Raw genomic sequence first — 26500 nt, 5'->3', positions numbered from 1 at the left:
TACGCTTTATATTTTATACAAAGATATCAAATGCTTTACACTTTATATTTTATACAAAGATATCAAATGCTTTACACTTTATATTTTATACAAAGATATCAAATGATTTACGCTATATATTTTATGCAAAGATATCAAATGATTTTACGCTTTTAATTTTTTACAAAGTATCAAAATGATTTACGCTGTTTGCTTTTTACAAAAGATATCTAGTAATTTACGCTTTTTAGTTTATACAAAAATATCAAAATGATTTACACTTTATACCTTATACAAAGATATCAAATGATTTACGCTTTACAGTTTGTGCAAAAAGATATCAAATGGTTTACGCTGATAGTTCAAATAAGGAAAAATAAATGAATAGATCTACATTCATTCGGCCCAGCCTTTTATTTAGCGAGAAAAGACATACATAAAAGGAAAGTAAAAATCTGAACATTGAACTTCGTTTAAAAACGTTAATATTTAGTCTACTGTTGGATGTGGGTGAACATACACATGGACGCCAAAGTGATCCCAACGAAAATTATTTTATTTTAAAGTTCCAATTCAAATTTGCCCTGCATTTAAGATTTTCTTATTTAAAGAATGCCTCAGCCCCACTCCACGCCCATTCGCTATTCACACATCATATGTGAGAGAATGTGTGTACAGGTTTAAACCCATTTAGAATAAATGTAATGACCCAAAGTTCGATGAAATTTAACTTTCCAGGTTTCAAATGACGGGTTATTTTGGAGGTTGGATATCGCAGCTGTCCAAACCCTGCATTATCATTACAGAAATCACAGTGGCATTGGACAGGCTGGATCATACAGAAAAAAAAATCAAAGTGGCAGTCGACAGTTTGGATCTTATAGAAATATCAAAGTGGCAATTGACAGTTTGAATCTTATAGAAATATCAAAGTGGCAGTTGACAGTCTAAATCTTATAGAAATATCAAAGTGGCAATGGTATTTTGTATCTTACAGGAATATCAACTTGGCAATTGACAGTTTGGATTTTATAGAAATATCAAAGCGGCAGTTTACAGTTTAGATCTTATAGAAATATCAAAGTGGCAATGAAATTTTGCATCTTATAGAAATTTCAAAGTGGCAGTTGACAGTTTAGATCTTATAGAAATATCAAAGTGGCAATGAAATTTTGCATCTTATAGAAATTTCAAAGTGGCAGTTGACAGTTTAAATAGTATAGAATATCAAAGTGGCAATTGACAGTTGAGATCTTATAGAAATTTCAAAGTGGCAGTTGACAGTTTAGATCTTATAGAAATATCAAAGTGGCAATGAAATTTTGCATCTTATAGAAATTTCAAAGTGGCAGTTGACAGTTTAGATCTTATAGAAATATCAAAGTGGCAATGAAATTTTGCATCTTATAGAAATTTCAAAGTGGCAGTTGACAGTTTAGATCGTATAGAATATCAAAGTGGCAGTTGACAGTTTAGATCTTATAGAAATATCAAAGTGGCAATGAAATTGTGCATCTTATAGAAATTTCAGAGTGGCGGTTGACAGTTTATATCGAATAGAAATATCAAAGTGGCAGTTGACAGGTTGGGTCTTTATAACATCTCATGAAATCTTTGATCTGAGAATCTACTTCAACTTTACGATGACAGGTGTACGGTTCACAGCATTTCAGTTTCAGTGGCCGGAAACACAGTAGGCCTGAAATTAAATTAAGATTAATTAAGTAAAATTGTTTAAGATATTTTAGAAGGTATTTCATTAATCGTAACAAGTTCAGTATGTTATGTAAATTTAATTGTTTGTTAGTTTTTTTATATTTATTTCATTACATGCTATTGTAATGTAACGTTGTATGTGGACTTGCCCTAGTCCAACATTGAGTTCTTTGGGTCTAAGGTTTGAAATTTCTTGAGTGTAATGCAGGTCATGGTTTTGATCTCGTAAACTTCAGGATCATTCTAGAAGGTTATGTTCTATTAGGTGATGATTTATTTTAGAAAATGTTAATTGTGACCCGAGGTCAAGTAGAGAACTACATAATCGTGTAAGTGTGAGGATTTGGTCATTCGTACTTTAATATCTAACACTTTCAAGTTGTATTATGTTGTGTCCAGTTGGGATGAATCTTTTTCTTCAAATTATTGAATTCGAGTGATTATTTTCTCTGGAAATACAAAAGTGCTCTGATAAAATTCTTGGATTGAGACTTTCACTGGAATTTATATTGAATTCAAACCTGAAATTATATTAATGTGATTCAACAAAAGACTGTTGACACATCAACACTCTAAAAACTATAATAGATACGTCATCGCCTTCAGTTTTGGATTTCTTCGGGATTTGTACTGAGTTTATTCAGGACTTTAAATTACTAGGATTTGTGTCTGTAATTCTTGGATTACGTTGGGATTTAATTCGCAATACGGAAGTTCTTTTTTCTCATTTTCACTTTGTATGTCTAGGAAAATAAACTATTAGTTAAATTTTACAAAGCTTTTTGTCTTTCAATCTATTCTGTTACTTATTTTAGGAGCATAGACTCATGACTAGTATGAATATATTGGTGCAGAATATACTGTCCCAAGTTATGTGGTTTGCGACTGTTCACAACGTGGTTTCATAAAGATTCTACGTTATCTGTTTTAATATTAATCATATACCGAAAGAATGGCATAAATTAAATCACTCGTGTCAGATGATGAAACCTGAAAACGCAAACAAGCTGTTGTCTCTAAAGAAAGAAAATACTGTTTCAGATTTATCTCTAAATTTAACTGGGCCGTGTTTCATACGGTATTAGAGAAACCTTGCGTTGTCGAGGTTTGGTAGGGCAGTATATAACATGACAGAGTCCATCAGTAGCTAGTAATGTGAGAATTTTAAAATTACATTATGTGTGTTCACAAGTGGTTAGGTTGTTGTTGTTGTAGGGTTTAACGCCATTTTTCAGCACACGATAGGCTATGCATGGCGGCCAGTATTAATGGTGGAGGAAGAACCAGGAAAAACCCCGGGAAGAACCACCGACCCACGAGAAGCTATTGGCAGGCTTTCTCACGTACCCACGTTAGCTGAGCCTGAGATTCGAACCCACGCAGACAGATGTGAGATGGCAGTGATCCAGAACGGTGAGTGCTTTAAACCACTCGGCCGCTCGGGGTCCCTGTGTAGGTTGTTCATTGCTACTGGTTCAACGTCATGCGCTTTGGGTTAAGTTAGATGTACTCAAACAGCGGAATTGCATGTGCTGCTTGTGTGTGTGCGTGTGTGTGTGTGTGTGTGTGCATGTGTGTGTGTGTGTGTGTGTGTGTGTGTGTGTGTGTTTAGAAACTTATTAATGTACATATTTGGCATATACATAATTGCACATAGAATAATATTGATAATAAACTGCTTGCTGTGTGCAAACGTTTACCGTAATATTTGGAAAGACATTGAACTCACAGATATCATCCTCTGAAACAAACTTTTGCCTTTGCTCCAAATAGCATTATCACCCAGTAAATGATTAATTATCCTTATGTTATATACTCTTGGTATTCATGACATAAGCGCAGGTGTGCCACTACTGTCGCAGTGTGCCACTACTGTCGCAGGTGGTACACAAGTAGAGCATAAAAGACCCATAAAGCTGAATAAAGTAATCTTAAACTTTTAAGTAAGAGACGATCCCTTGAACAACTGACCTTGAGATTTATCCACGAGTAATACTGTTTCTTGTATTTTACGCAGGGAACCATTCTTTGAAATACTGACCTTGAGATTTATCGCACGGGCAATATTTGCTGCAGTGTTCCCCCAGCTGGGCTCTCACCGGATGACACGTGCCATTCAAATCTACATGGATAGGACCTACAAGCACAGAATTGAAATATATAATAAAAGTATATAGTATATATAATTAAAGTATATAGTATATATAATTAAAGTATATAGTATATATAATTAAAGTATATAGTATATATAATTAAAGAATACAGTATGTATAATAAAAGTATACAGTATGTATAATAACAGTAAATAGTATATATAATAAAAGTATATCTAAAATTTATGAATAACAAGAGATAAACAGTTTTATTAATATTTTATTATGTATAATGCACATTTAAATAACACACACAGATATATATATATATATATATATATATATATATATATATATATATATATATATATATATATATATATATATATATATATATATATATGAGGAAAAAATTACCAAAAAATAAAAATAAAAAATTTTATATATTATATCTTGATATATTATTGATAAATGTACATTTCATCACAACTCGATTTATATAGTAAAAAAGTATGGTGTGCATAATAATTATAATCCAGTGTTTTATAAATAATCAATCATGACTTATTAAAAATTAATTTAGAAATGCATTTGTCGTTTTTAAAGAATTAGTTCATTTATTTTTATGATATTAGTTTATACTTTCACTAGTTAAGTTATTCTGTAAATTAGAATAATATAATAATATTCTTAACTAATTGTAAAAGAAGGGACATAATTTACAAAAGTGATTAATTGATGTCGTATAGTGTTTTGGAATTTAGACCTTTCTGACTAGATGTTACACAGTTAGTATCACAACGAATATTAAAAGTTTCTTTCGTATTATTACTACTGAAAGAAGTATTTTCATTAAAAAAAGAAAATCGAATATCTAGGTCTATTACATTTAGTTGATGATCCTTTTCTTATGTGTTTTTTTTTCTTTCTTTCTAATTTATAATTAATTAAGAAATCTTTAAGACTTTTAGTCCTTTTACAAGCAAGTGTGGGTTTGCTTTCGTGTAGCGATTTAACACTTTCTTTACATCAAAATCTTAATAAATCCCAATATATTTTGATAATCTTACCTATATTAGGCAAACTTTGATTATATTCATTTCTATTTTTGATTTTACATTGTAAAGATTCAAGTTGTGTAAGAGCAGATACTTTTTGGAATTGTATAATAAAAGTATATAGTATTTATAATAAAAGTATATAGTATGTATAATAAAAGTATATAGTATTTATAGGTTACTGTATTTGTATGGGAAAATATGAACGAGTTTTGGGATGGAATACTGCACGACCTTGGGACAGTATATGACTTGTCACTTGTATGTTATTTGTAATGACCCTTTCTTGCGTCTATTGTATACTGTAGCTAGCCTAGATCCGAAACATTGTATCAACGCAGAATGTGCCAAATCAGCTGGTATGTGGCATTCCACGAAACATCTGTTTTAGTTCATTCAGAAATAAATTTAAACAACCACAACGTAAAGCACCTCTTACGCGAGTGTACATGATTTGTTTAGAAATTAAAAGTGATGGCTTCTGCGTCCATTGTTTGTTTACAATATAAAGTAGTTCCTTTATGCACGTGAATACTATATGTGTTTTGGCGCGCGAGTTCATTATCGTGTAATATTACACGATTCTGACAATGTAAAGTTAACGGGGGAAAAAATGAGCATATAATACATAAGTTTTTCAACTCGATTCGCACGTTGATTACCTGTTCTAATTTATACACAGCTCAATTCTTTCGTTTTTTCTTTCTTAAACAGATCCTTTATATTCTCAATTTTCATGCAAATAGTAAAGCCTCAAGCTAGCAATGTTGTTTTCTATTTTGTATGAACTTAGGACAAAAGTTCAAATTGGCTACCATACTTTTGTCATATTTTCATTTAATAATAATAATAATAATAATAATAATAATAATAATAATAAGAACGTGGACTCAGTACAGCACCTTATTCAGTACGTAAATATTATTATATCTTTAAGTCTGTTCTTATAATGGAAATTTGTGAGAGTGTGTGTGTGTGCGTATGTGTCTGTGTGTGTGTCTGTGTGTGTGTGTGTAGAGAGAGAGAGAGAGAGGGGGGGGGGGTGTCCGTGCTCAACGTTTCGTACTCTAACGTTAATCCATCCGAGCAGCTAGATTTATATATTTGATTCTCAGCAGGGCCCAGAACAGGGCCTCGTACTAAACATAGATCAAATGGACTGGAATAGTTTCCATGGACACACACAGTTTGTGTCCTGATGGCTAAACAGGACTTCAACCATAGCAAGGCTGCATCCTGAATACCAAATACAGACTGGAAACGGGGAGGTAATATATCGTGGCCTATTGTGTCCAATGCCGCATTCAATTCAGGAAGGGTGCGGATTGTAATTTTTCCACTATCCAAATCAGAGAAAAGGTCGCTAATTGCTCTCAGGACAGTTTCAGTACCATGGCGAGGGCGATATTGCACGTTGTTCAAAATATTATTGGAATTCAACTGAGATAAAATTTGGGAGAGATCAACTTTTCTAAAATTTGACATGAATGGGATATTAGAAATAAGGCGTTAGTTCTTTAAATCGTTACTGTCAAATGTCGTATCTTTCAACAGAGGCTTAAAATGAGTTTTAAAAAATGATGGGAATTTCTGATCGAGTTCACATGAATCTGGGCGCTCTTCATCACAAATGTAGATACCAAATCCATAGAGAGGAGTTTTACATGATGTTAAAGGTTGCCGCTGGTATTCTTTATCGAAATGTATGGCGACCATGAGTCAATTGAAAATGTGTTGTCCAACTTATCTCAAATGGATTTTACTTTGTCACAGAAACAAAAATGAAAACAGGTCCCTAAGGTCGAGAAGGGAAAAGGTCAGTGAAAGTGGTGTTTGTTTATTCCTGTACATTAGCTTGTTTGTAATCTCGAAGAACTCTTTGCAGCTGGAACTTTCAGTTCTCTTATTTCTGTAATAGGCTAATTTTGCTGCATGAACTTAACACACACACACACACACACACACACACACGCCAAAAAATAACTTCTTAGCAACTTCGAACGGAGATTTCATTTTCAAGAGCAGCACAAAATATTTGCAGTGTCCCTATTGCTAAGCACTGTGATGAAGTGAGAGTATTTATAAATATTAATAATAACAGCACAATAATGCTCATTGAGAGGCTTCAGGAACTATGACTGTAAGAATAAAATGGATGAATGGCGAGCCGAAAAATTACTTTTTTTTCTCGTTTAATATAATTCCTTGCACACTGAAAAGGGAGATGATGACATTTCGGTTTGCGGGTGGTTCATTATCTCTTATCAAAGAAGCAAAGATTTGTTTTCTATGGCTTAGAAAATCCGAGTTTCCATTCCAACCACACCCAACCACTCATCCACACTTCAAGAGATCTCCTTCCTCCTCCCTGAATCAACTGTAACGTGTTTAGGCTCTCATAAACAGTAACAACGAAAAAGTGAAAACAACAAGCTTTGTACAAAATTTAACAAATACGTTATTTCCCTAGAAACACAAGGTAAAAATGAAGAAAAAAACTTACGGTAATAAGAATAAAATCCAAAAATAATCAAAGAATTAAAAATTAGAAATCCTAGTAATAAAGAAAGACTTTGTATATCGGGGTGTAAACTTGAAACAATAGTGTTCAGTACAGTATTTTGTTGATTTATGTCAAACGCAAAAGCTTCATATGCTCTATGAAAAGAACAATTTTAATTGACTCCGTTTTCGCCATCTGAGTGACTGTAAACCATCACGTGATACTGAATTAAAATTTCTATACATCAATAATTAGGTGTCCTTCATTCATTGTATCAAGTCAGAAATTAAATTTTAAGATTGTAATCGCAAGCCATTTCGGCATCCAATAAACATTTTAATTGCAAGGCATTTCATCATCCGATACACATTGTAATTGCAAGTCCTTCATGCATCCCAAAACCCACCTCTCAAACATAGCATTTTGTCAGGCTTCAAAGGCAAATGTACCTTAGCAAGTAAATGTGGCCCCATACACAAGTGATATGTTACTTAATTTATATCCATTTAATCTCATTATGCCGGTCTGGTATTCGATACAGCTATTCATATTGTGATTATCATTTCCTATTGAGCACCCATCCTAGAACTGCTTTGACATAGTTCTTGAAATATTCAATAATAATCCACTTATAAATACCAGGAATGATTTGATACTATATATTTTAAATTATTAAAAATGTCAACACACATTTGTAATTATGCAAATGCAGTAACATAGGTCTAAAATGGCTCTTTTGCCGCAGGAGTACCGTACGTAGTGATGAGCAGTTTACATGCATTTCATAACAACAATATTTATGACCGAATGTTTCGCAATGAGTTCTCGGATGAAACTGGTGTGCAAAAGTTGCACCAAAACATGAGACAGTCTGACACTTACTAATTTGCCGCTGAAATTTTGCATCGAAAATTGTTTTGTTTTTTTTAAATCTAGACAACGTAATAAAGACTCTGGAAGTCATATCAAGATTGACGGCGTGTTAGAAATGTCCCAACGTTCGTGGAAAACTTTACCCCATTTTTAATTTAACAACTACCTCGTTACTTTTAATAACACCGGATGGTTTGTACCATGAACCATATATTTTTAATAGTTACAACACATATATAAATATAAAATTATGGGACAGCAACTATGGCTGCATCATTTGGAATTCAAAATGAGTTTGCTAATTGCTACACAGTGCTAAATTCTGGGCAAAACGGCCTTAAAACGGTTTAAGCAAACAAAGAACAAAAACTTCTGAAACGTGAACTTGATGATCTCCTTCCCACCTGCAGCAAGGATGAGAAGGAGAAGAGACATTCTAAACATACCCAACTTCGATTTAAACTTTAGAGATTCCAAAATATGGTATGCGGAATATTTTTAATATTTTCTTAAGAAGCAAAGATTATATAGGAAATTTCAATATGTCTATTCATATTACTGAAGAATTGAATTTGTTTAGTAAATCTGAAGATAAATCTGGCAAACATTTACAACACGAAAGGTAGCCACAGAGAACAGCAACAGTTTTGACTGGCACAAATTCTGAAGAATTACACCATGTTACAATATTGGTGGGACTTTTTTATAACTGGGGACACACTCAGAGAAGTGTAGGTTTATGTTTTAAAATCTCTGCGACTGTTCAAAGAGAAAATAAAGAAAACAACGCAGAACAGTATTGTTTATAAATTTTTGCTTATATTTACATATTAATATTTGTGAATATTTAAAATTCAGAAAAGACAGAATCATCGTTTTCTTAATATATATATATATATATATATATATATATATATATATATATATATATATATATATATATATATATATATATATATATATATATATATATATATAAACGAGAGAGAGAGTGTGTGTGTGATGCTTTCTTTTATGTGTGTGATCTGACAAGGCATGCATGTCGTTTACTGTATTCAATCTCTCTGATATATCGACCCCTAATCCATCTAATTAAAATATTCAGTCTCTCCGATTTATCGGCCTTTAATTCATCTGTTTAATTTATTCAGTCTCGCTGATGTATAGAACCCATCTATATTTTCGTGACAAATAAAGTTATCATTCTTACGCGAAGAGGGTATAGCCCCCTGGTTTGACGTTCATGATTTTGGAAGTTTATACATTTGCAAATAGAGGATTTAACTTTCTTTTAGTTGACAATATAAAACCGATTCATTTATTTGGAAATTGGTTGTGTGAGAATGATGAAGATGTACGGTTTAGTCAGAAAGCGTTTGTAAGATCACACAGGGGACAGGCTGATTCCAAATTCAAATAGCCTTTGTTATATCACTTAGCAAGGTACTTACAACGTAACTGGTTGGCTGACTCAGAATTTCAATAGCCTTTGTTATATCACTTAGCAAGGTACTTACAACGTAACTGGTTGGCGGATTCAGAATTTCAATAGCCTTTGTTATATCACTCAGGGAGGTACTTACAACGTAACTGGTTGGCTGATTCCAAATTCAAATAGCCTTTGTTATATCACTCAGGGAGGTACTTACAACGTAACTGGTTGGCTGATTCAGAATTTTAATAGCCTTTGTTAGATTACTCAGGGAGGAACGTAAAACGTAACTGGTTGGCTGATTCAGAATTTCAATAGCCTTTGTTAAATCACTCAGGGAGGAACTTAAAACGTACTTGGTTGGTTCCCAGTTTTACGTATTCTCACACAGTGTATGACTCATATGTTTCTTAGTAAAAGTAGTAAAAACATATCAATTGTTTCATTATTTCATTTGTTCTAAACATGTACAAGACGTGCATGAACAAACTATTATAGACATACCAATTCCTGTGCATTTTGGTAAAACGTGTCTTTCTCATAATTTTTTATTAATTTTCTAACCCAACAACATGATGAAGTTCCCGATTTTACTGAGTATTTGTTCAATATGGAGAGTCGGTGTCTGAAGTTGATTAATTCGTCAATATCAAGGAGCAAACATTTGTATCACTCTCACTTACCCGTAAAATGGTGAACATATGTCCAAACTTAACTGACAAGGTAAATCTTACAGTGTCAGATATTAAAATGTTAAAAGTATATCCAAAATTAACTGACAAGGTAAATCGTAACCAGTCATACATTAAAATTTTAAAATATGTACAAACTTAACTGAAATGGTAAATCTTAACGGGTTATACATTAAAATGTTAACAAAATATGTCCTAACTTAACTGACAGGGTAAATCTTACAGTGTCAGATATTAGAATATTAAAAGCATTTCCAAAGTTAACTGACAAGGTAAATCTTAACGTGTCACACATTCAGATTTTAAAATCTGTACAAACTTAACTGAAAATGTAAATCTTAACGCGTCAGACATTAAAATGTTAAAAATATTTTCGAATTGAACTGACAAGGTAAACCTTAAAGTGTTAAACACTAACATGTTAAAAATATGCCAAAACTTAACTGACAAGGTAAACCTCAACGTGCCAGACATTAAAATGTTAAAAATATGTCCAAGCTTAACTGACAAGGTAAATCTTAAAGTGTCAGACATACCGAGTTCCATCAAATTTGGTCAACGCGTTAGACAAGTGCAACCTCTACCCTCAGTTAAGGTGTATTTTGTTTTACTTGGTCAACGCGTTAGACAAGTGCAACCGCTACCTGCAATTACGGCGTATTTTCTTACTTGGTCAACACGGTAAAAATGTACAGTCGCTACCTTCAATTACGGTGTATTTTGTTTTATTTGGCTAAAGTGTTAGAAATGTGCAACCGCTACCTGCAATTACGATGTATTTCTTACTTGCTTAAAGCGTTAGAAATGTGCAACCGCTACCTTCACTTACGGTGCATTTTGTTTTATTTGGTTAAAGTGTTAGAAATGTGCAACCGCTACCTGCAATTACGATGTATTTCTTACTTGCTTAAAGCATTATAAATGTGCAACCGCTACCTGCAACTACGGTGTAATTTTTTACATGGCCAACGGGTTCAAAATGTGCAACCTCTACCTGCAATTACGGTGTATTTTCTTTCTTGGTCAACACGTTAGAAATGTGCAGTCGCTACCTTTAATTACGGTGTATTTTGTTTTACTTGGTCAACGTGTTAGACAAGTGCAACCGCTACATGCAATTACGGTGTATTTTGTTTTACTTCGTTAAAGCGTTAGAAATGTGCAACTGCTACCTTCAGTTACGGTGTATTTCATTTTTACTTGGTCAGTGCGTTAGACAAGTGCAACCGCTATCTTCAATTACGGTGAAGTTTTATTTACCACAAATAAATAACGCTCGCATATATAATCAATTGTTCCAGGCATGTCTTATATTTCCAGCATACGGTAAATTTTCCACATATATCCAATACTCACTAGCAAAGTCAAATGTTCCAAACATGCTCAGTCATTTCCAAAACGAAACATGTCCAGTACTCTTAACATGTTGCATATCGCGCACGTAACTACATGTCCAATCTGGCAAACATGTCTCATGTCGAACACAGAATATATGTGGTTCCGATTTGGCAAATACGTCACATGAAGAGAACATAATGTTATAGAGAGATCTGATAAACATGTCGCGTGTCGCACAACACAACGTCTTAGATCTGGTAAACATGTCAAGCATAAAGTTATATGGTCAGATTTTGCAAATATTTCGCATGTCGCGCAAACATCTATTTAGTCAGATTTGGCAACCGTGTCACGTACTTGCCTCCTTTATTAAATGTTTCAGACATATCCGCTACTAAACAAAGTGGTTACATTTTTCCAGACGTTATCCATCCTTGCATCGATTGTCCTATTTTGGTGAAATGTTCCAGACATATCCAGTACTTGGCGTCATGGTCCACGATACGGAAATGTTCGGTGTTTACCAATATGGACACATGTTACTGATATGCCACTTACGTTTTGTTTAATGCTCAGATGTGACAGATATGACCAGTATTTGCGTAAATAGTTGAATTTTACAGATATGCCTAGTGTTTACATACACGGACAAATGCTCCATGGTCAAAAGTTAGAGACATACCCAACACTTACCTATGTGGTCAAATGTTCCAGACATATCGAGAAGTCTTCCAAATTTGTCTCTGCAGCAGAAGTCTTGGGTACAATCAGATGACATACTACAGGTCTCTGGCTGCAACACAGTGTCATTACCGGAAATGACGCCAAGGTCTTGAGCTCCGATCTGCGACAGATAACATGAACGTGTCTTGCGAATGTTTCAGAAATGTATTTCAAAGGGGAGGTGCGCGCGTGTGTGTGTGTGTGTGTGTGTGTGTGTGTGTGTGTGTGCGCGTGTGTGTGTGATTTGGATTTTTAACGTAGCTTTAACAATTGTTCAGTCATAACACTACGACCCCTGCATTGTGGCAGTTTATAGTAATCTCTAGCACTGGGACATCATGCCGCAGGCATGTAGCATCATGCCCCACCCAGTCACATTATCCTGACACCAGGCCTACCAGTCCTATCACTAACCTCTTAATGCTGAGCGCCGAGCCCCAAGCGAGGCAGCTGTTAGTACCACTTTTATAAGTCTTTGGTATGACACGGCCGGGGATCGAACCCACGACCTCCCGTTTCCGAGGCGGACGCTCTAACCACTAGGCCAAGGGAACATTTATATTAATGACTCAGACAACAATCGGAACTGACGACTTAATTGTTTCTATTCATTATTCATAATGAAGAGCTGACATGCATCTTAGGAAGTCTTCATTATTGACATTCTTATCAGATATTTTCATTTGGAGATACAGTTCATATTTGAAACAGGTGACTTGATCATTTTACGTCCCGTTTTAGACCAACCCACACCCAACATTTAGAATGAAGATTTAACTTAAGGATTAAAATTGTATTTGCAACAGACAGCTTCTGCAGATTATTTGAATATTTTAACAATCAGTGTAGGAAAGAAATAGAAAGGTTATCTTTGACCTAAACAATCTATGAGCCTGTTTATTATATAATGCTAGTCCTACAATGTAAGACCTCGACCCTGATATTTATGTAAAGAGGGGGTCGATGTATTATTACCCATTTAAGGGCACTGTGTAGCGTGTTCCGATGTCGATTAACATCGGAACGATAAGTCAAATTTTCAGGAATATCGGCGTTCCCGGCTTCCACTGCATTCCAGCCAACTGAAATGCAGGCTAACGGAATTTACAAACAGATCCATTTGCTTGTGTGAGAATTTGAATTTATTAGAAGGAAAAAATGCATGAGAGTAAGGAAAGTCTGACTAAAACATTATGACTTTAATTTGTAGAAAAGCATAGTTAGGAGCAGCCCAGTGTGTGAGATACACCTGAAAATTTGACTTTCGTTATAATGCTAGTCGACATCAAATCACTCTACACAGCGCCGTTTTTTAGGCAGTAAGAACTCGACCCCCAAAACATAAATATCAGGGTCGATGTCTTATATTGTAGGACTAACATAATGCTTGTACCTTTCAGCCTGGTTCTTACATAATGCATGCAGCTTTGGCAGGTATATCTTATGAGTCTGGTTCTTCCATAACGCATGTGGCTTTGACAGACATTTCTTACGTTCTTGATTCATATTATTATGTATATTTGATTTAGTTTATATTTGATTTAATTTAATTGTCTGTTGTTTTAATTATTTAAAATTTTCATTACATGCTATTGTAATGTAACTTTATTTACTGGATTTGATATTGTCCAGAATAGAGTTCAGTTATGACTGATTTTTTGGGGGGAGGTAAACAGCTAATATTAGAGACATTGTATCTAATGATGACCTAATTCCTGACCTTGGTTCAGAAAAAGTGAAAGTTCTAGTAAACAATTTTTTAAGAAATCTTTCATTCTTTCCTAGAGTAAGAACCATTGATTTCAGTTAAGGCCATACTGGGAGTACGCGATGTTAGGCATGTAAAACTCTTCTATTTTGTTCTGGGAGGGTGATCATATGACCCTCATAGGGGAATCTGTTTTGCGTCTTAAATTAGTGTATAACTGTTTTCTCAATAGAATTTGGGCATTCGGGCTCCAAACCATTGACACTAAAAGGTGTTCTGTTGTGACCTGTTCGAGCTGAAATTTTATTTTACAGAATGTAAGTGATTATTTTCCCTGGAAATATATAATTGCCCAAAGACATTCATTGAATATGATTCTGAATTCAAAACTTGATTAATTTTTTTCTGTGATTTAACGAAGAACTGTTGGCACAACAGTACTTTGAAGGTTGCAACAGCTGTCATTCCCTTCCATTTTGGATTTCATCGGGGCTCGAACTCAGATTCATTTAGGACTTCTATTTTTTCAATCTTGGATTATTTGTGGATTTGATTCGTAAAACCGTATGGTTTTGTTTTCCTTTTTACATTGTTTTTCTAGAGAAACAAATTATTTGTTAAATTTTACAAAGCTTGTTGTCTTCACTCTTTTCTTGTTACTTTTTGTAAGAGCCTAAACTCGTAACAATACATAATGTATGGAGGTTAGACAGATATTCCTTATGCTTCTGGTTACATAATGTATGTAGCTTTGCCAGATATTCCTTACGTTCCTGGTTAAACAACGTACGTAGGATTTACATTCTGTATATTAAAAGGATGAAAAATACGATACATCGATTTCATTATTTCAGCTACCAAATCTAAAGATAACTAAAAAATAAACATAAAATAAACAAAACTCGTAGAATTTCGTTGTTCGTTTGTTTTGTCTTGTTTTGTTTTTATTGTCTTTAAGTTGTTTTTTAATACATTTCTACAGAAAAAAAGCTGCGTCATATGCTTAGCGAGTGTGTTCTATACAAGTAATATAAATAAAGGCATCAGATAATGAAATGCACTGCTATTCTTCATTAAGAAACGTGATATTATTTTGTGAAAACATTTTAACATTAGTATTCTTATTACGAGGATATCAAAAAGCTTATCAATACTAACATGTTAGGCAATGTATATAAAAATACAAGACTACAGTCCCCTATGCAGACTCAGTGAAACAGTACAGTCCCCTATGTAGACTCAGTGAAAAAGTACAGTCCCCTATGTAGACTCAGTGAAAAAGTACAGTCCCCTATGTAGACTAAGTGAAAAAGTACAGTCCCCTATGTAGACTAAGTTAAAAAGTACAGTCCCTGTTTAGACTAAGTGAAAGAATACAGCCCTATGTAGACTAAATGAGACAATACAGTCCCCTGTGTACACTCAGTGAAATATGAGAATTTTAATACTTTAAATATAAATACCTGTTCTATCACGCCATACAGAAATAGCAGCTGAAATAAAACAATAGGGTGGTGTTATTTTAACAGCCGAGACAACTTACACGATTTCATATATATTTATTTTGTATTGAATACTCTTCATGTAATTTTATCTGGATATAGCGTATGATGTAGTTTTCTATTTACAATTATACTAATAGCCATACTCTATATCAATATATGTTTAATTTCTCGTGAGACTTTGTAAGACTTCGAATAGAATTTATTACGGTATCACTATTTGTCAATGAACAATAACATTGCTCCACTTCCAAAAGTAATATAAAATATATGCACATTGTTAAAGGAAAATGAAAATAACTAATTTTATGCTATGTTACACACAAACACACACACACACGTGCGCGCGCACACACACACACTCACAAACATCAAGTGAGAGACAGAATACAGAAATAACGAAGGTAGACTCAAGGTCATGGCCGTAGCTCAAGGCGTTATATATCCCTTACGGCAATGTTATATCCGGTTTGTGACCTGACTATATTGTTCATAAGCAATATTCCTAACCATCAGCCGGCAGGAATACAGTTAATAGATCTTAACATCCGTCAAAAGACGTCTTTTCCCATATATAATATTAAACATATGCAGAAATCCTAATAAACTAGTGGTATAGGTGTCGTTTATGGCGGTATGAGTGTCATATATAGTGGTATGAATGTCATATATGAACATGGCTTTACACTTAGTCTGAGAGGATGCGAGTAAAAACGCTATAAAGAAAATGATTGATACTTCATGAAAGAAAAGCCGTGGAAACATACTATAAAAAAGTATATTTCAATTTAAATTAAATGTCGATCCAAGTTTGGGAGAGTGAACATTTATCTGGTTATCATCTACTTTTACAACTGCTTCGAGCACATGTAACACTAACCCTGCTTCCAAGACATCTCACACTGTCCCTGTTTCCATCAAATCTCAAACTATACTCTCATCAGATGGATCCATATGATCTGCCATTATCCCTGCCTCCACCTCATTTTACACTATCCCTGCCTCCACCTCATCTTACACTATCCCTGCCTCCACCTCATCTTACACTATCCCTGCCTGTAAATTTATTCACTAGAGATGATATATTTTTATAGAAAATAGTTTTACCTTGACTGTTAGTTTATTAACACCAGGTGTTGATCAAAATCCTGACCTTGTTTCAGAATTTATAGCAACTTTCGTAAACAAGTTCTATTTTATTTTAAAATAATTGGTTGTTTCCAAGGTCATGATGGGACCTTGTCTTTAAGATATAAACAGTTTTTTTTATTTCTTAGAGTAAAAATGATTGGTTTTCGTTTGGGTCACACTGTGTAAACGTGAGCTGTAACAAGTATTTGCTCCTATACACTTCCAGAAGATGATCACGTGACCCTTGTTTACGTTTTAGAAAGCCCATATAACCCATGTTTTGGAAAATTAATCTCAGCAGAAGTTGGGCTGTTAAACTGGTGTATGTTGTGCTGTTTGAAGTTATTTCAAATTATTTGGTTTGGAGTTATTTCAAATTACTTGGATTCAAAAGGATTAATTCCATTATTTATCTGGAAAATACGTGTGTTCATGTAATATTGTGGAACAAGGACAGTTATTTTTATAAAAATTTATCCAGCTATCAGAAACCGGAGTGATAATTTTTATTTCTACAAGGAACTGTATACGTCAACACTACAGATTGCAGCATACGTCATCGTCCTCCATCTAGGATTCATCGTCGAGATTCGAACGTGAAATCAGTAGAACATTTTATTATTAGGACTACTAAACTTTATTCTCGGATTATTTTTGGATTATTTTTGTATTTGAGTCTACAAAACCGTAAATTCATATATATATTTTTTTCTTCATATTTACAGAATTTTTCCAGGGAAATAAATTATTTTATTTTTAAAAGCTTGTTGTTATCACTCTTTCTTGTTTCACTGTTTATTCGAGCCTAAACAAGTGACATAAGAAATTTGGCGCTCATCCTAAGGATAATTTTGAATTTTGGATAGAATATTTTAGAACACTTTGGTTTTTGAAATTTGAATTCCCCATGTTTTTTAAATCTTAGTGAAATCGGCAAGCTTTTTCTAACTTTTTCTAAAATGTCATCAGAAGCATAAATCTTTCTTTCAAATCCTACCCAGGAACAATTAGATCTTTTCAAAAAAGATGATTTGATTCAACTTGCCAGAAAATACGATCTTTGTGAAGTAAAGACTTCATTTACGAAACAGGAAATAAGAAATATTTTGGTTCAGTATTTGGTAGAAAAGAATGTTTTGGATAAAAGTGCTTTGGTTTCAGTCAATAAGTCTGTGTCAGACTCTGACACAAAAATGAAGGAATTAGAATTAAAATACAAGATGGAATTGGAGTTGAGGAATTTGAATCTTCAGAAGAAAAACAAATGCAAATGCAGTTGCAATTGGAAAAAGAAAAAGGACAAATGAAGTTGGAGAAAGAAAAAGAACAAATGCAGTTACAAGAAAAACAAATGCAGTTACAATATAAGAAAGAGCAGAAAGAGAGAGAGACAGGAAAGAGAGAAAAAACAAATAGATTTACAAGCAGAAGAAACAGAGAAAGAAAGATAAATGCGGTTACAAAAAGAACAAATATAAATACAAAGAGAGAAAGAAGAGAGAGAGTACCAATGTAGAATGACAGAAATGAAACTGGCAAGTGAAAAGCACATTCATACTTCAAATCCAAATTTAAATTTTGATCTTGCAAAGAATATTAGATTAGTGCCCCCCTTTTCAGAGAAAAAAGAAGTAGACAAATATTTTCCTTATTTTGAAACAGTTGCTAAAAATTGGAAATGGCTATGGAAGCATTGGACTCAATTATTACAATGTGTACTCACTGGTAAAGCTAGTGATATTTACCGTTCACTGTCAGTTCAACAAAGTGGTGACTATGATATGCTCAAAGAATGCATCTTAAGGGGTTATGAGTTAGTCCCTGAAGCTTATCGGCAAAAGTTCAGAAACTATAGAAAAGAAGCTGGGCAAACTCACGTCGAATTTGCTTGAGAAAAAGAGCAGTTATTTTATAGATGGTGCTTTAGCCAAGAAAGCTGAACGAGATTATGAAAGTCTCAATCAACTTGTATTACTTGAAGAGTTCAAGAACTGTACCCATAGTGACATTAAGACTTATCTTGACGAGCATAAGATCAAAACTTTGGAAAATGCTGCTCGTGCTGCTGACGATTATTCTTTAACTCATAAAGTTCCTTTTGTAAATAAGACTTCTACTCAACAGTCTTTTGGAAGAAATGTATTTCAGCCTTAGACAAGCCCTTCTAAAACTGAAACTGGCACAACTTCTAAAAACCAAACTTCGGAGAAGCTTGATTAAAGATCCTTGTCTCTTCCTACGTGTACCTATTGCAAGAAAAAAGGACACGTTATTTCTGATTGCTACAAATGGAAAAATAGGCATCAGAATCAAGACAGACCTATTCCAAATACTCTTATTTCTAATAGGTCAATGTCATGGTCATGTATTGAAAGAAATACGTTGGTTGGGTCTAATAAACCCCATTCTGATTTGATTATGGATAATAATGAACCATTCATATCGAAGGGTTCTATATCACTCTTGGACGATTCGGACAATCTTATCCCTATTAACATTGTAAAGGAAACACAGGAGCTTCTGAGGGTCTTTTATTGTCGGGTACTTTGCCTTTTTCTGAAAAGTCATAATTCTAATTAGAGTGTTCTTATTCATGGAGTAGATTGTGGCTTTGTTAATGTTCCTCTCCATTGTGTAAATTTGTCATCAGTCTTAGTCTTAGGACCATTGACAGTCGGAACGGTCTCTGTTTTCCCGTTCAGGGCATTTATTTATTACTAGGCAACGATCTAGCTGGAGACAAGGTTGTGGTTAATCCACTTGTAACTGACAAGCCTTGCCTGGATCAGAAAGTCGATCCAATTGAAAAAGAATTCCCTGATGTATTTCTAGCTTGTGCAGTTACCAGAGCTATGGCAAAGAAAGCTATTGAGAATGATGTAGATAAGGAAAGTATTCCTTTAGCTGACGCATGTATTAGTCATGCTTTGACGAGGTCACTTTCACTCCTTGTTTGGATCAGTCAGAAGGTATTGTTCACAGTGATCCTCTTTTAACGACTCGTTCTCTTCATTCTAATCAGGGTGATAAACGACAATCACTTGTCGTCGAACAGGCAGAAGATCATGAGATCTCCTGTTTGTTTCAAAAGGCCATTAGTGAAACTGAAGCTACTGAAGTTCCTGTATGTCATTTCAATAACAATGGAATTCTTATGAGAAAATGGAGACCTCCCGATGTACCTGCTGATGACGGACGGTCCGTGAACTATCAAATTGTAGTTTCGAAACCTTACAGACAGGAAATACTTAGTCTGGCCATGAAAATCCGTTGGCTGGTCATTTAGGGATCCATAAAACTTATCACAAGATCTTGACTCACTTATATTGGCCAAAAATCAAAAGTGATGGTGGTAAATACTGTAGATCTTGTCATACCTGTCAAATGGTAGGAAAACCAAATCAGAAAATTCTCAAAGCTCATCTACAACCTATTCCTGCCTTTGACGAACCATTCAGTAGAATTATGGTAGATTGTGTTAGTCCCTTACCAAAGACCAAGTCAGGTAACCAATACATGTTGACCATTATGTGTGTGTCAACAAGGTTTCCAGAGGACATTCCTTTGAGGAATAGAAATCTAAAACAATAGTAAAGCTTTGACAAAAATTTTTTTATTCAATTTGGCCTTCCCAAGTCCGTACAGTCTGATCAAGGCTCAAATTTCATGTCGGGAATTTTCTAGCAAGTTATGTGCGAATTAGGCACTCAACAATTCAAATCTTCTTTCTATCATCCTGAGAGCCAAGGGACGTTAGACAGATTCCACTAGACTCTGAAAAATATGATTCGATCATATTGTTTTGATACGGGTAAAGATTGGGATGAAGGCATTCATTTACTGTTGCTTGCTGTTAGGGAATCAGTTCCAGAATCTTTAGGTTTCATTCCCTTTTAACTGGTTTTTGGACACACTGTGCGTGGACCATTGAAGTTATTGAAAGATAAACTTCTTTCTAATGTCTGAAATTAATCTTCTTGATTATGTTTCTAATTTTAAATACAAGTTGTCAAAGGCTTGTGTGGTCGCAAGAGCGAATCTGCACTCTACTCAATCCAAAATGAAGTCAAGATACGATAAAAACTCGAAGGAAATGAGCTTTCAGCCTGGTGATAGAGTCCTGGCTCTCTTGCCAATACCACCAAATCTTCTTCAGGCCAAGTATTATGGTCCCTACACAGTTGACAGGGGCAAAATTGATTTAAATTACATCATAAATACTCCTGGGAGGCGTAAACAAAAAACTCTGTCACGTTAACATGCTAAAAGAGTATATTGAAAGAGATAGAGCCAGGTTAAGTATGCAATTAATTTAGTTGTACCTGTCCCACTCAGTGAAGATATAAGTGAAGGAATATCATCGGATTCTACTGACATTGGAGTGACAAATCTTCGGAATTCATAAATTATGAAAGATCTGGACCAGAAACTGTCACATTTGCAAGAGCAAGAAAGAAATGAACTTACACAGTTATTATTTAAATATGAGCATTTATTTCCAGATGTTCCTACAAGGACAAGCACAAATTTCCATGACGTTGAAATTGTAAATTCCAAACCTGTCAAACAACACCGTACAGGATAAACACTCTCAAACAAGAATACTTGAAAAAGGAAATTCAATATTTGCTGGAGAATGATTTTATAGAGCCCAGTAAAAGTGATTGGAGTTCACCAGGCATACTTGCTCCAAAACCAGATAAAACGTTCCGTATGTCTACTGATTATAGTAAAATGAATAGTGTGACAAAAACAGATTCATTCCCATTAGGAAGAATCGATGACTGTATTCGAAACATTGGGAATGCCAAGTATGTCACCAAATTTGACCCTCTGAAAGGATTTTGGCAGATTCCACTAACGGAAAGAGCAAAGGAAATTTCGGCATTCGTGACTGCAGATAGACTTTACCAATATAAAGTAATGTCGTTTGGGATGAAAGGGTCACCAAGTACATTTCAACTCCTCATGAACATGATTACCTCTGGTCTAGACAATTGTGATGCTTACATCGATGATGTCATCATCTACAACGACACATGGAAAGAACATTTAGCAACAATTCGGAAATTCTTTGACGGTCTCACAGATGCATATTCGACAATTAATTTATCTAAAAGCGAGTTCTGCCGTGCCAGTGTAACTTTCCTAGGACACATAGTGGGACATGGACAAGTTAAACCTATATATGCTAAGGTCAAGGCTATCCCTGAATTTCCCGTGCCTGTTAATAATAAGCAATTGATGCGATTTTTAGATATGGCCGGATACTATCGAAAATTCTGTTCGAGTTTTTCTATAATTGCTGAACCCTTGACAAAATTACTGAGTAAGAAAAACAAGTTCCTTTGCACTGAAAAATGTCAGAAGGCTTTCGACAAGTTGAAAGCCATACTTAAAAGCGCGCCAGTTCTTACAGCTCCACATTTCAGCCAATCTTTTAAACTCTCTGTTGATGCAAGTGATGTTGGAGTTGGAGCAAGTTTGATTCAAGAAGATTACGTGGTAGTGATCATCCAGTGTGCATTTTTCTAAGAAATTAAATAAGCACCAACGGACTTATTCAACAATCGAGAAGAAATATTTGGCTTTGATATTGCATTACAACATTTTGAAGTTTACCTTAGATCAGATTCTTCAATTATTGTATTTAGTGACCACATGCCCCTTACTTTTATCGGCAAGATGGAAAAAATTCAAAGACTACTAAGGTAGAGTTTGTTGTTGCAGGAATATAATCTTGACATCAGACACATCAAGGGAAAAGATAATTTAATAGCAGACGCACTTTCCCGTGTATAACAATATATTATTTCATATACACTGTGTAATTTATGAGTTCTTTTAAACTTCATGCATAGTTAGTCTGTGGTAAAAACAAAGCTTTATGTATAAATCTTTCTTTTCTTTATGGGGGTAAGTGTTATGTATATTTGATTTAATTATATCTGATTTAATATATATTTATTTCAATTTAATTGTTTGTCAGATTAAAAAATATTTATTTTTCATTACATGATATTGTAATGTAAATTTATTCACTAGAGATGATATTCTTTTTAGAAAATAGTTTGACCTTGACTGTTAGTTTATAAACACCAGGTGTTGATCTAAATCCTGACCTTGTTTCAGAATTTGTAGCAACCTTCTTAAACAATTTCTATTTTATTTTAAAATAATTGGTTGTTTCCAAGGTCATGATGGGACCTTGTCTTTAAGATATAAACAATTTTTGTTATTTTATATTTCTTAGGGTAAACATGATTGGTTTTCGTCAGGTTCACACGGTGTAAACGTGTTCTGTAACAAGTATTTGCTTCTATAAACTTCCAGAAGATGATCACGTGACCCTTGTTTACGTTTTAGAAAGTCCATATAACCCATGTTTTGGAGAATTAATCTCAATAGAAGCTGGGCTGTTAAACTGGTGTATGTTGTGCTGTTTGAAGTTATTTCAAATTATTTGGTTTGGAGTTATTTCAGATTACTTGGATTCAAAAGGATTAATTCCATTATTTTTCTGGAAAATACCTGTGCTCACGTAATATTGTGGAACAAGGACAGTTATTTTTATGAAAATTTATTCAGCTGTCAAAAACCGGAGTGATAATTTTTATTTTTACAAGGAACTGTAGCCTTCAACATTACATATTGCAGCATACATCATCGTCTTCCATCTTGGATTATTCGTCGGGATTCGAACGTGAAATCAGTAGAACATTTTGTTATTAGGACTACTTAAATTTTATTCTCGGATTATTTTTGGTTCATATTTTTTTTTCTTCATGTTTACAGAATTAATCCAGGGAAATAAATTATTGTATTTTTAAATGCTTGTTGTTTTCGCTCTTTCTTGTGTTACTGTTTATTCGACTCTAAACAAGTGACATAAGAGTGAGAACAACAAATGTTCACTTACGCTTCAACAATAAATATTGTTTCTCTTTCAGCAATAGATATATTCCGAATTGCGTCATCGGCGGCCATATTTGTGGTATGCTGGCAGATTTACCACTGAGTTTATATGGTGTTTGGAAGTTAAAATAAATTAATTGAATCTTAAGATACTGTTACAAAACTTACATAAACAGAACACAAAATAGGATTTATTTTAGTATCTATATTTGTAATTTCTAAGTTTGATTTTGCTTCAGTGTGCCTTGTTCAAAATGGTCAGTTTTGGTGGTCGCATATAGGAAAAACTGCCAGATTGCTCATCGTCCAGGTAACATGCGCATAATATCATCTGCTAGTGACCTTATCGGGAAGCATCTATTTTCGATTGCCCTAAAGTTAATAAATATTAATGCGTTAAAACTAAAATAGATCAATTTATCAATGTAACAGACTGTGTGTATATTGAGTGTTGACAAGAGATAGATGTTCACAAGATACGGATGTTGACAGGACAAGAGACAGAACGTTACAGAACCGCGAGCATGAGTTATGGTGTATATGCACAAGCTGACAGGATAGAAGATAAAATGTTACAAAAATCGTTAGCATGTTTTGTGATATGTTGACGAAAGCTGACAGTACACAAGACAGATCGTTTACATTCTCTGTGGTATGATTCAGAGAAACGTTTCTGCAATATCCAGCTGTTGTCAGGCTGACGCATATTCCTGTGGGAAGAAAGACTGAACGGTCGCGACTGGGAAACTTACATCTGTAGTATGAAAGAATATAAATTCGATTACATTGTTGGATTTCAAGCAAGCAAAAAATCTTAATATCTGCCTAATAATGGTTCTTTTCAACGTTCAAACCATTTTTAATTTGAAAATTCAGCACCCTTCCACCCTCTATAAATGAATTCAGCTGCTGTCGCTGAATACCAACATCTGAATCCGCTTTACTAGACATGCATCAACCCATCAAAATATTATAAAAATTAAAAATCAAGCACCACTGCGCATGCTTCTTTTTATCACAAGTCTATCTTGAGCAAAGCCGTGGTAGGCAACTTGAAAATATGTATATGGCAGATGGCAGTGATCCGTATATATATATATATCTCTTTCAAACGCTACGTTGTAACACACGCGGGAAATGGCAGGCCTCATTCAGTAATAAACACTACGTAACACACGGGGAAACTACCAGTAATATTATGACCACATGTTTTTGCCAAGGCAAATGTCTAATTATCTCATTTTAGTGGGGTTTTATCTGGATTACATAAGACTGACGTCACTATTTTGAGGTAATTAACATAAAGTGACCAATCAAAAGCATGATGGAGACCAATTAATGACCCATCTGTATGTTGAGAAACCAAGATAATGGGCCAGTAGAGTATCTAGCAGTAAATTTGTTGTTGTTGTTGTTCTGTGGTTTAACGCCATTTTTTAGCACACGGTATGCTATGCATGGCGGCCAGTATTAATGGTGAAGGAAGAACCCGGGAAAATCCCGGGAAGAACCACCGACCCACCAGAAGCTACTGGCAAACTTTCTCACATACCCGCATTGGCCGAATCCTAGACTCGAACCCATGCAGACAGAGGTGAGATGGCAGTGATCCGTAACGGAGAGTGCTTTAGACCACTCGGCCACTCGGGGCCCCTACTAGCAGTAAAGACAAACACATATATTAATGTAGCCCCCATGTTTTTGAATGCAGAGACAAACAGGCGGCAAATCCCCACATATAAACACACAGAAAGGTATATTCGGACCACCAATCCCCTGGGACTCGGTTATTGACTGGTTGAAAACTGTTCACGCTGTTAGGTGGGTATCTTAGAATAATGACCCTACTAGAAAACAATAAACCTCTGACTTGAACAAACATATTTCTATTTACAGAAGTTGAATTGCAATATTTAAAGAATCAACTAATATTATATGCTTTTCATAATTGCATAATTTAGGTTTTCTCATTTAACTAGTGTGGTTTATGAATTTGGAAACTTAAATCTGATCTCTTTTTTCTGCACAGAAAGTTAGGTTTCTTTGGGGCCCACTGTTTGTATGCATCAGACTGAATGAGATATGATTCTGTAGGAATTATTTTCATTGCAAAATGGAACCCCAAACCGTGACTAGAAAAAGTACAATTTTATTTTATTTCTTGATTTTTTTAAATAATGATATGGACCATTACGGATTTTTTTTTTAATTAAAAGAAAATATTAACGATAATGACAGTGAAACAACTGAAAGACGGAGGTATATGCAGACAGACTGACGGTCAGACCAAACATTTTAAAAAAGACACTTGCGGACGAACATGTTGCAACCAAAGCGCGTGATCAATGATTCAGACAATCAATTAAAGCAGACAAACGCACAGACGTACGGGCCATGTATAAAACAAGCAGTGATAAGACTTACTGAGAGTACATAGCATCCCTCCATTTTTCTTCCCTCCGTCTCGAATGAGACACAACACCGTGACGCGGTAAGCCTTCCTTTCTTGTCCGTCAGGAGGAGTATCAATTTGTATTGCAAACATACAGCAGAAGAAGGCGTTATAAACATGTCGTATACTGTCACGCAAATCCGCATCGCTCTGAACTGTTAACCCAGCGCTTGTCCCCAGGCAGTATAAATAAAGGCTTTCTTTCCGAGAGCGCAAAAATAAATTTATTCACTAACGTGAACGTACATTCGTACATTTCTTAGACTAATCAATGAAAAAAGTACAAAAATATTTCATAACCTATGAACCGAGAACCATAAATTACCGATTTTATCCGTAAAGAGAAAGCGGCATACATATGTAGTAATGTATGCATGTAATGGTA

General features: G+C 34.5%; 1 protein-coding gene across 2 annotated transcripts; it reads right to left on the bottom strand.

The window, feature by feature from the left end:
• Nucleotides 1-374: 374 nt before the first annotated feature.
• On the bottom strand, nucleotides 375-26244 carry LOC149776622 (uncharacterized). Of its 2 annotated transcripts, none has more exons than XM_089941123.1 (5): nucleotides 26088-26243; nucleotides 15579-15608; nucleotides 12378-12528; nucleotides 3737-3832; nucleotides 375-1678 (listed from the first exon to the last, which is right to left on the bottom strand). In XM_089941123.1, exons 1-5 carry the CDS (start codon nucleotides 26232-26234, stop codon nucleotides 1545-1547), a joined length of 558 nt encoding a protein of 185 aa, XP_089797249.1. In that variant the 5' UTR covers nucleotides 26235-26243; the 3' UTR covers nucleotides 375-1544. The 2 variants fall into 2 exon arrangements, with proteins under 2 accessions (XP_089797249.1, XP_089797250.1); XM_089941124.1 differs by having other exon boundaries at nucleotides 1476-1678; nucleotides 3667-3832; nucleotides 26088-26244.
• Nucleotides 26245-26500: the final 256 nt, after the last annotated feature.

The sequence above is a fragment of the Sinohyriopsis cumingii genome, chromosome 18 (assembly GCF_028554795.1).
Source record: "Sinohyriopsis cumingii isolate HCF-2022 chromosome 18, ASM2855479v2, whole genome shotgun sequence".
Taxonomy (NCBI): domain Eukaryota; kingdom Metazoa; phylum Mollusca; class Bivalvia; order Unionida; family Unionidae; genus Sinohyriopsis; species Sinohyriopsis cumingii.
The sequence above is the reverse complement of the archived record's forward strand: the minus strand, read 5'-3'. Positions and strand labels throughout refer to the sequence as shown.

Bases quoted from the DNA above. Each gene is read 5' to 3' on its own strand.
- LOC149776622 (XM_089941123.1), bottom strand. From the start codon at position 26,234: ATGTTTATAACGCCTTCTTCTGCTGTATGTTTGCAATACAAATTGATA. The intron at 3,833-12,377 runs GTAAGTGTTGGG...CTGTGCTTGTAG, and splicing joins TGGAACATTTGACCACATAG to GTCCTATCCATGTAGATTTG. The intron at 1,679-3,736 runs GTCAGTATTTCA...ATTTAATTTCAG, and splicing joins CCCGTGCGATAAATCTCAAG to GCCTACTGTGTTTCCGGCCA.